General features: G+C 53.9%; 1 protein-coding gene across 1 annotated transcript; it reads left to right on the plus strand.

The window, feature by feature from the left end:
• Positions 1-3,943: 3,943 nt before the first annotated feature.
• On the plus strand, positions 3,944-13,625 carry EEF2 (eukaryotic translation elongation factor 2). Its single transcript, XM_082381671.1, has 15 exons — positions 3,944-4,083; positions 5,090-5,304; positions 6,205-6,386; positions 6,478-6,689; positions 7,190-7,368; positions 7,463-7,568; positions 8,067-8,180; positions 8,423-8,561; positions 8,681-8,876; positions 9,525-9,783; positions 10,226-10,333; positions 11,143-11,496; positions 11,734-11,916; positions 11,999-12,131; positions 12,902-13,625. The coding sequence occupies exons 1-15, from the start codon at positions 4,081-4,083 to the stop codon at positions 13,093-13,095; spliced, it is 2,577 nt and encodes an 858-aa protein (XP_082237797.1). The 5' UTR covers positions 3,944-4,080; the 3' UTR covers positions 13,096-13,625.
• The last annotated feature ends 760 nt before the right edge of the window (positions 13,626-14,385 follow it).

The following is a 14,385-nucleotide window of genomic DNA, read 5'->3' on the forward strand; positions in this document are numbered from 1 at the left end:
CACTGCGCCACCAGGGAAGTCCCTGGTCCTATCTTTCTTTAAAATTTGGATGCTTTGCTCATCATGGACTTTTTTTGCATTTATTTGAAGTTTAAAAAGTGATACTGGGCTTCCCTTTAACTTAATTGCTTCTTTCAAACCCTGTCTCTAAATAAAGTCACATTCTGAGGTACTGGGGGGTTAAGACTTTAATATATATGTTTGGGGGAGGGGCACAATTTAGCCCATAACAGGAGCAAACTCTTCAACGGGGCTTAATGTATGCCAGGCACTGTGCTAGGTACTTTATATTAACTTCTTTAAGTCTCACAAGAGCCCCATAATAGAATAGGTTCTGTTATTATTCAACATTTTACATGAAGAATCCTGAGGCTCAGAGAGATTATGTAGCTTGCCCAAGTTCACACAGGCAGTGAGGGCAGAATCTAAACTCATGATTTCTGGCTTCAGATCAACCAAATCTGCAATCCATCTAGGAAGTAGTAGTGGAGCAGAGTTGCTCCCTGACTAAACCATGTTTTTTTTTTTTATTGTGGTAAAATATACATAACATAAAATTGCCCTTTTTAATCATTTTTGAGTGTACAGTTAAGTGTATTCAGTACACTCACATTGTTGTGCAGCCATCCCCACCATCTATCTCCAGGACTTTTCCATTTTTCCAAACGGAAACTCTGTCCCCATTAAACACTGACTCCCCCTCCTCCAGACCCTGGCCTCCACCACTTTACTTTCTGTCCCTTGGATTTGACTCCTTTAGGGACCTTATATAGGTAGAATTATATAATATTTGTCCTTTTCTTTTGGCCACACCATGCAGCTTGTGGAATCTTAGTTCCCTGACCAGGGATGAAACCTGGGCCCTCAGTGGTGAAAGCGCAGAGTCCTAACCACTGGACTGCAAGGGAATTCTCCAATATTTGTGCTTCTGTGTCCAGCTTATTTCACTGAGCATACCATTTTATCCATGTTGTAGCCTGTGTCAGAATTTCCTTCCTTTTTGGAACGAAATTGGGTCATTTGTAGAGACGTGGATGGATCTAGAGACTGTCATACAGAGTGAAGTAAGTCAGAGAAAAACAAATATCGTATATTAACGCATATATGTGGAACCTAGAAAAATGGTACAGATGAACCGGTTTGCAGGGCAGAAATAGAGACACAGATGTAGAGGACAAACATATGGACACCAAGGGGGGAAAGTGGTGGGGGGGTGGTGGTGGTGGGATGAATTGGGAGATTGGGATTGACATATATACACTAATATGTATAAAATGGATAACTAATAAGAACCTGCTGTATAAAAAAATAAAATTCAAAAAAAAATAATAAAAGTGCCAAAAAAAAGAGAGAAGAATTTCCTTCCTTTTTAAGGCTAATATTCCAGCGTATGAATGGACCACTAAACCATGCCTTTTTAAGTCACTTGGTTCTGCCCTTATTAGCTGTGTGACCTTGGGGAAATCACTTAACTTCTCTGAGCCTCAGTTTGCTCCTGCATAAATAAGCCCACAGAAAGCCCAGGGTGTGGGGAGGATTACGTGAATTAATTGGTTTATTATTATTATATTTTAATATTTAGGCTGCACCGGGTCTTAGTTGCGGCCCATGGGATCTTCATTGCGACATGCAGGATCTTTAGTTGCAGCATGTGGACTCTTAGTTGCGGCATGCATGCGGGATCCGGCTCCACGACCAGGGATCGAACCTGGGCCCCCTGCATTGGGAGCACGGAGTCCAACCCACTGGGCCAGCAAGGAAGTCCCGTGAATTAATTGATTTAAAGGGTGGTGATGGGTATCCAATACGCGCTCAACGGCATCAAAAGACAGATGCAAGGGGCGTGCAGTGGCGGCCTCTGGTCAGCAGGAGCCGCTGCCGGGACCTCCGTGTCCGCCCCGCGCCGCAGCAAGCGCACGCGCAGCAGAGCCTTCCTGCAGCGGTTGCTTTTTTTCGTGCTTCTTCCCCGCCCTTTACCCTCGCCTGTATTTATTACTGCACACTCTGAGCCTGCCTGTCTGCTTTTGCTCTGTGCTGAAGGCCTGCTCCTCCCCCAGGCTTCTGGGTCTGGGGATGGCGGTGGGGAGTTGTCCCCTGCCAACATCTGGCCCCATCCCTGCAGCTGTGGGGTGGAACACCTCTGCATGGAGGGTTACAGAGGGGAGGGAATGTCACATTTCCCCATTCCCCTTAAACTCTCCCCGGCTTCTTTAATTTACATTAAGTTAAAATTTCTCAATAAGCAATCTATTCACTTGGGAGCAAATTCAACCCTCTTAACGAGAAAACCTTTGCTTTTCATCTCTGAAATGTTCCAATTTGCAAGGAAGTGCTGTGAAGTGCCTAAGACGGAGCCCAGCACACAGTGAGTGCTGAGTTCACTTAAACATGTTTTAAAAATTAAGATAAATCATTTATTAAGAATGGGAAACTGGATATCCATCTGCTGAAATCGCGCCCCCCGAACGGCGCATGCGCTTGCCTTGTAAAATTAACGTGTCAGGAACACAGGCGCAGGTGTTAAAGATACGGGATTGAGCTCGGGCATTGACGTCTGCTGCCTGGCACTCTGCGGCTCCGATCCTCGGTCGTTCGGTAGATATTTCTGGAGCAGCTCCTTCCTGCCTCAGTTTCCCCCTGGGTTAAACGCGGGATAGTGATGGCAGTCTTCGATTAAACGAAATCAGGGCTGTGATAGCGCTTTACAAAGCAAAACGCGCAAAGCCTTTGCGGAGAGAGGAGTGCATAGGCTTATTTTAGACTCCAGACCCGAACTTGCTTGGCTTTTTACAGACGCACATCTCCCCTTCTCCCAGCGCAGGGAAAGCACTGCAGTCCCCCTCTTTTTGACAGAGTGAATTTAGGGGAAGATTTACTGAAAGGGGTTTATTTACGCTAATGAGAATATCATTAATTGATGCAAGAAATACTTATGAGCGCCTACTGTGTACCAGGCATTGAGCTGGGCTCTTTACCAAGAATAAAAATACTGAATTGAATGCCAATTCGTTCTCTTGAGCCAAAGATCTGAAATACAGCTGTTTCTTAGGGTCATATTAGGACACAAATGCAAAATAGTCTTCCTGCGCCTCCCCCTGGAGAGAAAATGAAGTAGAAAATGCGATTGCGCATGTAGAAAAGCGCTTAGCCCCCGTACTTGCGACAGGGCAAACCAGTACCTGAAATGTGTTTTATTAATAGTAATGATAGCTAATTAAAAATAGCTGACGTGTATTGAGAACTGTGTCAGGCACGGCGCTAATCCCTGTACATATATTTAGTGAATTTTACTCTCCCCCAGTGAGGTCGTACTGATGACCCCATTGCGCAGATAAGAAAACTGAAGAATAGAAAAATACGAGTATCTACTGTAAGAACACTTAAAGTGGTGGAGCTAATAAGGTGTTTTGTTCACTGCTATATCCACAACACCTATAGCAGTGCCTGGTATAGTAGACGCTCAATCTCTCTTTGTGGAATAAATGAGTGATTAATACCTGCCTTTAAAAAAGCTTTTTTTTTCTTGTAAATAGACAGGTAGTTGCAAAAACGGTACTGAGAGGTCCCTAGTACTCTTACCCCTGTACTGTCATCTTACATAACATCAAACCGAGGAAATTAACCTTGGTACAATCCACAGACCCTATTAATATTGTAATCTGCTTTTAATAGGAGTGCTTGGCACTTTGCAGACTGATATAGTTGCTATGATATGGTTAATATTCTCAGCTAAAACGGCTCTTCGCTTTTTGCACCTAAGTGTTGCATCCCGGAGGCGTGTACCCTGCACCGGGCGGACCACGCCCCAGGGAAAATCCAAGTGTGGAACGCAGACCCTCTGTATTAGTGCAGCGGCGCCGACGCATAAGGGTTACCCTGTGGGAGGCCGTCCATGCGCCTGCGCGGGGCGTCGCTTCGCCCCCGCCCCAGAAGCGGGGTCAGATGACCCGCCCAACCGGCGTCGGCCTATAAAAGCTTGAGTGTTGACGTCAGCGTTCTCTTCCGCCGTCGTCGCCGCCATCCTCGGCGCGGCTAGGTACACTCGGATCTGCCTGGGAGAATCCATCGCCATCCGCCACCATGGTGAGCAGCGCTGTTCAGCGGGTGGCCTGAATCGGCGGCGGGACCTCCGTAGGGCCGGCCCTACCAGGCCTGGAGAGCTGTGGCCTCCCTGACTGAGAGGAGACATGGCGGCGGCGGGGCCGGCGGGCCCGGGGCTGGGGAAGCGGCTGCCGCCATGTCTGCGCGCTGCACTGTTCGCCGAGCTCCGCTTCCGGGGGGCGCCGCCGCCTCCAGGACCCCGGGCCCGGCTGAAGCTGGGGCGGAGGCGGGGCGGGGGGTATGATGATGTGGCAGACGCTGTAATGGCGGGCGCCGCGGTGCGAGCGGGGAGAGGGGAGCCGCCTTATGTAACCCGTGGGCTTGGAGTTTGAGTTCGATTTTCTGTCGGGAGCCGGGGGCGGCCAGGAAATGGCAAAAGGAGAGAAGAGTAAGACCTTTAGAAGCGTTCTGTCTTCTGACGTTGTGTAATATTGGTCCTTTCTGTACCTCCCAATTGTGAACACCTGATTCCAGAACCACGAGGTGGAGGCCCCTGCCTTTTAGGGCTGCGCAAACCTCCCACCCGACCGGGGGTGGCATATTTAAGAATCGGGGGCGGGGTGCGTGGATCTGCGTGATTGACTCCCCCCCACCCTGCACAGCGAGAGGTGACCTTGGATTTTAAAGAGGCCCTTTGGTTGTGGGAAGGCTGGGGGTATAACCAGTGGCAACACGGTGGGGGGAACTTAAGCTGGACCCCAGATACGCCAATATACTATAAAGGGAAACTGTTGTCACTCTTTGAGACTTAGTTCCCAGTACTCATTCTGGGTTGTGACAACCAGCGTCTGGCTTTTCAGGGACGGGGTGAATTGCACTTTTAAAGGGGTGTCAACAAAGAAAGGGGCATCTGGGTGGGAATTGAGGCAGCGCCAGGACCAGCTCCCTCTGGCCATGGCCTAGCATTCTGTATTGATCAAGGTCTCAGTGCCAAGCCTCATTCCTGGAGTGCCGGGCCATCATGATCCTCCCCCCGCCCCCCGCGCAGGTGAACTTCACAGTAGACCAGATCCGGGCCATCATGGACAAGAAGGCCAACATCCGAAATATGTCCGTCATCGCCCACGTGGACCATGGCAAGTCCACTCTGACGGACTCCCTGGTGTGCAAGGCGGGTATCATCGCCTCCGCCCGGGCTGGGGAGACCCGCTTCACTGACACCCGGAAGGACGAGCAGGAGCGTTGCATCACCATCAAGTCGACGTGAGCAAGCCTTGGTGCCCTCTGGACAGGGAAGGGGGGGAGGTGCTTACTCTTGAGTCCTTGGGTGGTGGGTAGGGAAGGCAGACAGTAGCCAGCCCTTTCCTGACAGGTTTCTGGGGAGATGAGCAGCTTGGGGCTGGATTTTTGGACTGTGAGGGGCAATGGGGCTTAAGCTAGTGAGATGGGAACCTTTGTCTCCTGTGGGGGAGGCACAGTGATGGGTGGTAGTAAGGGGATTTGGAGAGGAGGGGGGCCGAGGCGCTCTTGGCATTGTCTGGAGAAGTCTGGGTGGGTGCTGCCGGCATCCAAGGATACTGCTAAAGGTATTGCCTTGCCTGTGGTGGCCCCCTGTGAGTTTTCTGGCCCCAGATGTTAAGAGGGTGAGAAAACCCCCCTCCCCCACAAAAAAAAGAGGCTGTAACAACAGTTGTCGTCATCTGGTAACATCTCCTTGGCCATTGGCTCTCAGACTCGTTTCAGCTGGGGAGGGACGGGTGAAAGGTAGTCTTTGGGGTTTCTGGATCTTGCCTGATTGTGTAGTTGCTCTTTGAAATCAGGTGTGTTGAGCCTGAGAGGAACCAGGTGGACTGCTACCATTGCACCTGTACCAGGGAGGTGGTGGTTCCCGGCAGAGGGTGCCGCAGAGGTAAATGTCCCTGGATAGGATAGCTCTTGCGTGGGAAGTCTGCAGTTCATCTCTAGGGATGAGTAATGCTGGGGGAGGAGACAGGTTGCAGCATCTGTCTGGCTTTTTACTGGATTACAGCCTCACTTCAGAATCAAGAACATCCACCCCGACTCCCATGGGCAGGAACCTGATGGACCACAGGGCTAGTGGGAGCAGGTTAGGAGACAGGCTGAGGTGTGCCTCCATCTGGGTAATCTGTCCCAATCTCTCAGGGCCATTTCCCTCTTCTACGAGCTCTCAGAGAATGACTTGAACTTCATCAAGCAGAGCAAGGATGGCTCTGGCTTCCTCATCAACCTCATTGACTCCCCTGGGCACGTGGACTTCTCCTCAGAGGTGACAGCCGCCCTCCGTGTCACTGATGGTGCCTTGGTGGTGGTGGACTGCGTGTCGGGTAAGCAGCAGGCCTCCCCACGGATGGCAGAGACGCTGGGGCTGTCCCCTCTTTGGCTGACGGAGACGCCTCATCCCGTGCTGGTCCACAGGCGTATGCGTGCAGACAGAGACGGTGCTGCGCCAGGCCATTGCCGAGCGCATCAAGCCTGTGCTGATGATGAACAAGATGGACCGGGCGCTGCTTGAGCTGCAGCTGGAGCCCGAGGAGCTCTACCAGACCTTCCAGCGCATCGTGGAGAATGTCAACGTCATCATCTCCACCTACGGGGAGGGCGAGAGCGGCCCCATGGGCAACATCATGGTAGGATTGCCTGACTGCTGAAGTCGGGGTCCCTTGGCAGATCGCCATCTCCTGCTGCGTTCCTAGTACCCCCTCCCACTTCTCCCGCCGGGTGGGCAGCGTTCCTCATGCAGACTGGAAGGGTTGTGGTCTTCTCCTTGGGGGCTGCCCTTGGGAAACCACTGTTGTGAAGCCATGGCCTCCTGGGGGTTTTTGGGAGGTTGGAAGGTGAGGTTGCCAGGAACCTTGGAATGGCAAGAAGGCTGGACTTCGGTGGAGGCTGGGGGGTAGAGGCTCAGCCTGCTAACAGAGGGGCATGGGGCAGTGCTTGTGGCATCATCGCGCACCCCCTCGTGATGGGGGCAGAGCTGGGCACCCTGTACGTGATGACTAAAATTTCTTCACTTTGACCTGACGGCTGTTGAAGAAATCTAGTGTCTGAGGGCCGGGGTGCTTGGGGACTTCGTAGATGTGGCTTGTGTCCAACTGTCCCAACTCACAGCTTTCTCCTGCTCTCTCAGATCGACCCTGTTCTCGGTACTGTTGGCTTCGGGTCTGGTCTCCACGGCTGGGCCTTCACTCTGAAGCAGTTTGCGGAGATGTATGTGGCCAAGTTTGCCGCCAAGGGCGAGGGCCAGCTGGGGCCTGCCGAGCGGGCCAAGAAGGTGGAGGACATGATGAAGAAGCTGTGGGGAGACCGGTGAGTGCTGGAGACACAGCTCAAGTGTCTGTGGGGTCCTTCATACCCGCGTCCCCCCAGATTCCCCTAACTTGGGTTGAGCCTTCTCTGACAGGTACTTTGATCCAGCCAACGGCAAATTCAGCAAGTCACCCAACAGCCCAGATGGCAAGAAGCTTCCGCGGACATTCTGCCAGCTCATCCTGGACCCCATCTTCAAGGTGAGCTGGCATGTGCTGGATAGGTAGGCGTCCCCAGGGCTGTCCTGAGAATCTGGTACCCAACCTGCTGCAGCCAGTAGCAAGATGCCGTGGGGCAAGACAGGGCCAGGCTGCAGAGGCAGCTTCTGGGACAGGATGAGGCAGCATGAGGTCAGAACGCCCTCAGGGTTCCACCCTGACAAGGAAGTCCCCCCGACCCCTGGGCTTCATCATCAGGGGGACCATCAGCCTCCCTGGTCGGGCAGCAGGTGAGATGAGGTAGGAGGGTCTGGGGTTTGCAAGCCTGTGAGTTTAGTTAGTGTATGCTCAATGTCTGAAAATAGAAACGGGTTTTTTTCTTTTAACAATCTGTCGAGAAGTGTCCCCGTGATTTGCTTAATCGGGTCAGGCCTTTGGCGGTAAGTGAGGATGGCCTTTAAAGCTCCAGAGCAGGAAGCAGGTAGCTTCAGGCTTCCAGTATGTTCCCAAACCCACTTTGTCATGTCTCCTGGGTGTCAGGTGTTTGATGCAATCATGAATTTCAAGAAAGAGGAGACGGCAAAACTAATTGAAAAACTAGACATCAAATTGGACAGTGAAGATAAGGACAAAGAAGGCAAACCACTTCTGAAGGTGAGTGGAGCGGCCATCCTGTGAGTCCCCATCCCAGCTTGAGTGCCATTTTCTCAGGTAATCAGACAGCTGGCTGTGAGGGTCCCAGGGCTCCACGCTGGGCCCAGGCTTACATTAGAAGTATCACCAGCAGGAGCGCTGTCACCAGCAGGGGTGGGTATGAGACATCAGGTGTTTTACACTGCTCTTCTAGATTTTCTCAAGTCATATCTTTTCTTCCTCTCTCAAATCCCCTCCTTCAGGCAGTGATGCGCCGCTGGCTACCTGCTGGGGATGCGCTGCTGCAGATGATTACCATCCACCTGCCCTCTCCTGTGACGGCCCAGAAGTACCGCTGTGAGCTCCTGTACGAGGGGCCCCCAGACGACGAGGCCGCCATGGGTACGTGGGGCGTGCCTGCACCCCGGGGTTAGAACGCTGGGCAGAGCTGCAGAATTCTGGAGAGCTGAGCTGCCAGGGAATCAGTTTCCCCTGTGGGGGGTTCCTTTCTCTCTCCTCAGGCATTAAAAGCTGTGACCCCAAAGGCCCTCTTATGATGTACATTTCCAAAATGGTGCCGACCTCTGACAAAGGTCGGTTCTATGCCTTCGGCCGGGTCTTCTCAGGGCTGGTGTCCACCGGCCTGAAGGTCAGGATCATGGGGCCCAACTACACGCCCGGGAAGAAGGAAGACCTATACCTGAAGCCAATCCAGAGGTGAGGTGCTCCATGAGGCAGAGGGTGCCCAGCAGCCTCCCTTCCGCCCTTCCAGCCAGGGAGGGGGAGGGGGAGGGTTATCGGAATGTAGGAGACTTGGCCAGGGGAGGCCCACCAGGAAATAGTGTCTCCTCCTCCCCACTGGGGATTCACAGTGAGACACAGCCCGGAGTGGGAAGCAGTTGGGCAGAAATTATGGGGGCAGCACACATTTTTAAAATACCCAGAGGGCAGGCTCTGACCCCAGAGATGTCATGTGGCGGGTGGCCACCCAGTCGCTGCTCCAGGTGTGGGTAGTGGGAAGACAGCCTCCGTTCCTGCTAGTTCCTCAGGGCCCTGACTGTACTGCGACCTGTGAGTGCCGCCGGTTTCCCTGTGGCACGCATGTCTGGCCTGGGTCAGGGTGCAGAGTCCTGCACAGGGCACGTGTTAATGAGCAGGTGGCTCTGTCCTGGTGTGCAGGGGCCAGAACTGTCACTGAGACCTGGGTCGCAAGATGGATTCAGGGCTTGGCCCAGGATGGGGTGGCACTGCCCCTCCAGACAGGAAGACAGCCGCAGGCTCCAAGACAAAGGAGGCTTGTCTTTGGTCGTTTGGGGATCTGTCACCCCAGTGCCGATGCATTGTGGCCTTTTGTGTCTCCCCCAGGACAATCCTGATGATGGGCCGCTACGTCGAGCCCATTGAGGACGTGCCTTGTGGCAACATCGTGGGCCTGGTGGGCGTGGACCAGTTCCTGGTGAAGACAGGCACCATCACCACCTTCGAGCATGCCCACAACATGCGGGTGATGAAGTTCAGCGTGAGCCCTGTCGTCAGGGTGGCTGTGGAGGCCAAGAACCCGGCCGACCTGCCCAAGCTGGTGGAAGGCCTGAAGCGGCTGGCCAAGTCGGACCCCATGGTGCAGGTGGGTGGGCCCCAGCCGGGGGCGACACCTGTGGCGGTGGTTTGTTGGCTTATGTGGTGTGGCTGAGCCGGAAAGATTCCGCTGGCTTTTCACACAAGTAGAGGTTCCGTGTTGAGAAAACCAGCTGTGCTGGGTACACCTGTCCTGGCAGAGGTGCTGCCCTTAATTTAAATGGTGGTTTTCCACCCAGGAACCCGATCTCTTTCGTAGGCTGTTTGGGTCTTTACAGGCTGGTTGTGCACAGAGGGTCCTTTTAGAAGGTTAATGTTGAAAACGAGTAAAGAGGACCCTGCTATCTTCCCCCCAAAACCCCATTTTGGGAGTCTGCCTTTTCCAGCTGGAGGGAAACTTGGAGCCCACTTTCCACCTGTCCCTAGAATCCCTTGGGTTTCACGCATTTGTCCCGGGGTCTGTGCTCAGGCTGACACGTGGCCCTTTTCAGTGCATCATTGAGGAGTCCGGGGAGCACATTATCGCGGGTGCCGGGGAGCTGCACCTGGAGATCTGCCTCAAGGACCTGGAGGAGGACCACGCCTGCATTCCCATCAAGGTGAGGCCTGGCACTGCTCTGGTGGCCGGAGGCCCACTGTCCCCAGGATGGAGGGGCCGGTGGAGAGCACGGACCTGGGTCCAGGCTGGGCTCTGAGGGGCCCATTGACTGGGGCACTCGGTTCTCCATCCTTCCATCCGTTACTGCCAGGTGATATGTGCTGACACCAGCGGCCTAGATGCATTGGCAAGGCTGGAGTGTGAGTGGTCTGCTTCTTAAAAAATTTTTAAAAAAACTCTTGGGAAGTGCAGACACTGAGGCTTACATAGCCGGCCCCACGCCCAGCTGGTGTGTTCTGGTTTCCATTCTCTCCTTTTTTTCCCCCACAGAACTGAGTGCAGATCTGTGTCTGTCCTCAGACCTGGATTTGGGTTTCTTTACGTGTGGTTCTCCTTGTTAAGCTTCTGTTTTTTCGTTTCTCTCTACCTATAGGAATGAAATTTTTTTTTTTCAGGTATGGTGACAGCTTTTCCCCATTGTTTTCTACGTTAGAAAACTAATATACTGGGGTGTGGGGTTAGGCCAAGCACTTGTATCTTTTGAGATTTTTTTCCCAGTTAATACCGCATATGTGGAGTTTCACTAGCCCTCTTGGCAGTGGGCTTCCTCCTACAAGGGAGTAGCTGCACACCTCATGTTTACACAGAAGACGTGCATGGCTCTGTGCCGTCAGATCAAATGCGCTCTGCTTTCTGTGCCACTGCCACTGTTAAGTGGGTCTCGTTATTAGGAAGACCTTCTGTTAAGATGCCTCTGAGGTGTCTGGTTCCTGTGGCAGACCTGACCTGACCTGCGTGCTCCTTTTGCAGAAATCCGACCCAGTCGTCTCGTACCGAGAGACCGTCAGTGAGGAATCTAACGTGCTCTGCCTGTCCAAGTCCCCCAACAAGCACAACAGGCTGTACATGAAGGCACGGCCCTTCCCCGACGGCCTGGCCGAGGACATCGACAAGGGCGAGGTGTCTTCCCGCCAGGAGCTCAAGCAGCGGGCCCGCTACCTAGCCGAGAAGTACGAGTGGGACGTGGCCGAGGCCCGCAAGATCTGGTGCTTTGGCCCTGATGGCACCGGCCCCAACATCCTCACTGACATCACCAAGGGCGTGCAGTACCTCAACGAGATCAAGGACAGCGTGGTGGCCGGCTTTCAGTGGGCCACCAAGGAGGTGAGGGGCCGCTCAGGCACGACTCTGGTGGGTTTGTCACTGGGGGGTCCTCCTGTCCTTGTTTCCCTGTTGGCAAGGTGGGGCTGTGGTCCTGTCTTCTGGGAAAGGGACCCTAGGGAGGCCAAGATGGTCCCTGTCGGTGAGACCTGGAGGAGCTGGCACAGACAGTTTTGGCTGACCTGTTCTCAGGAGCTGCAGTAGAGGCGGTTTCTTGATGGTGTTCCCCTTCCTCCATAGGGGGCGCTGTGTGAGGAGAACATGCGGGGCGTGCGCTTTGACGTCCATGACGTGACACTGCACGCGGACGCCATTCACCGCGGGGGCGGCCAGATCATCCCCACGGCCCGGCGCTGCCTGTACGCCAGTGTGCTGACTGCCCAGCCCCGGCTCATGGAGCCCATCTACCTTGTGGAGATCCAGGTGGGGAGTCCCGGCCGCGCCAGCTGCTGCTCCCAGTCCCAGCCTGCCCAACAGCTGCTAATAGCCTTTCTTTGCCTGACAGTGTCCGGAACAAGTGGTTGGTGGTATCTACGGTGTCCTAAACAGGAAGCGGGGCCACGTCTTTGAGGAGACCCAGGTGGCCGGCACCCCCATGTTTGTTGTGAAGGCCTACCTGCCTGTCAACGAGTCCTTTGGTAAGTGCCAGTCTGGTGTGGTCCTCAGATGCCCGCTGCCTTTGGGGTGGAGCCCAGCAGACATTCAGCCCATCTGGTCTAGGACGGGACCCAGTTCTTTTCTTTTATCTTTTTTAATATTTATTTGGTCGTGCTGGGTCTTGGTTGTGGTAGGGTTGCTCCTTAGTTGCGGCTTATGGGCTCCTTAGTTGTGGCATGCAAACTCGTAGTTGTGGCATTCATGTGGGCTGTAGTTCCCTGACCAGGGATTGAACCCGGGCCCCCTGCATTGGGAGCGTGGAGTCTTAACCACTGCGCCACCAGGGAAGTCCCAGGGGCCCAGTTCTTTCTCGTAGTGCATGGCACAGGGTGGGTCTGATGGGAGCTGTTGCTTTCTGCATCGCAGTTGTGGAGGAGGAGGTGCCCTGTTTCTCACATGGGGCTCTGGACTGTTGAATTAGGGGGAAGGTCCTTGGGCCTGTAAATCTAAGAGCAAAGCCTGCAGAGCAGCTGTGCTGGAGCTCTGGTTCATCCTGTGAAGGAGCAGGTGGAGACCAGAGGCCCAGGAAGGGCTAGCCCTGCCTCACTTATTAATCAGTAGCCTTTGAGGGAGCCTTTGGGTGAGGGATAGGATAATGGGCCTGACATCTGACATGAGCCAGGTAGTCCAGACTCAGTGATCCTCTGGTGTGGGCCTGTGTTCCCACCTTCCCCTCCTGGCCTCCGCCAGGGAGCCGTGAGGCACCACACCTGGGCTGCCCCGGTGAGTGCCGTCTCTGTGCCTTCTACAGGCTTCACCGCTGACCTGAGGTCCAACACGGGCGGCCAGGCCTTTCCCCAGTGTGTGTTCGACCACTGGCAGATCCTGCCCGGTGACCCCTTCGACAGCACCAGCCGCCCCAGCCAGGTGGTGGCAGAGACGCGCAAGCGCAAAGGCCTGAAGGAAGGCATCCCGGCCCTGGACAACTTCCTGGACAAGTTGTAGGTGGCCTCCCCGCAGCCTGCTGCCTGGTGGGACTCGGTGCAGCCCCTGCGCCCAGGGACAGGTGACCACAGCAACAGCCCCACATTCTCCACGACACCTTGAGGCTGTCCAGACCCAGTAACGCTCTGCCTGACAAGTTTCTGGGGCCCACTCCGTGCCATCGCTCAACATGAACACTTGATGCCGTTTCTTTCGATATTTATTTCTAGATTTCAGAGGCAACAGAAATGCCCTCACAGCAGGGACTTATCTGGCCGGTGGGGATGGGGGAGGAGATGGGACACCCAAAGCTTTTTTGTTACGAGGGAAATTCACATGTCCAAAAAAAGTTAAAAATAAACGCATTAAGAGGTTTATTTGGGTAAATGGCCCGTAGTGGATTCTTCTCCGGAAAGGGGGAAGGAACAAGCGGGTAGATGTTCTCTTTGGACAGAAGCTAGAAGGCAGGAAATCCTGTGCAGTGTCACCATGAGCACCTCCAGCTGTATTAGTGCCATTGGAATAATAAATTTGATATGGTGGTGATCGTGCATGCGTGTCCATGGTCTTTCTCCATCCGCTCAGGCTAGAATGGACTCCCTGTGCCGGTGAGCGAGGCCATTGGTGACGCTCCGATACACAGTGTTCGGTATCACCTCCAAATGTTGTCCAGGGCCGAGGCAGAGGTCCGTGAGACTTCATGTGATCCAGGGGAGTCCAGTTGTCCATCTGTCACGTGGGGCCAGCCGGTGGAACTGTCCTACATCTGTGCTGTCCACAGGGGCAGCCACTGGCCTCGTGTCTGCTGAGCGTTTGAAATGGGGGCAGTGCAGCCCAGGACCGTTACTTTTAGCTGTAAATATATTTCCATAGTCTGATGGCGCTGGTGCTGTCATAGCAGTGCAGGCTGGGAAAATTGCCCTTGTGCTCAGCTTTGTCCAATCAAAACTTCCCTGTGGTTACTGCAGTTCTGACTAGCACCCTGGGGGCTGATTTGTGCCTGGGATGTGGGAGGAGCCTCAGTCTAACTTTCATGCTAGGAGCAGCTCTTTGAACAAACAGCAAGGATTCCTTTGTAGGATTCTCCGGATTTGTCCATTCAAACTTTACACAAGATTTGTACCATTATGCGTGGGTTATCACTCTACATGCCTGTCCTCAGGAAGGCGGATGGGGACCCTGAGGTGCTGGTGTGGGGTTCCAGGCCAGGAGGGTGGCCATTGTGCTCCCAGGCTGCCCAGGCCTATACCTCCACTAATATGTGTCTTGTTAAGGTATGGAAAGGGGAGGAAAGGAGTTGTTGTAGAAACC

This window comes from Balaenoptera borealis (assembly GCF_965194805.1).
Source record: "Balaenoptera borealis genome assembly, chromosome: 2".
NCBI lineage: Eukaryota > Metazoa > Chordata > Mammalia > Artiodactyla > Balaenopteridae > Balaenoptera > Balaenoptera borealis.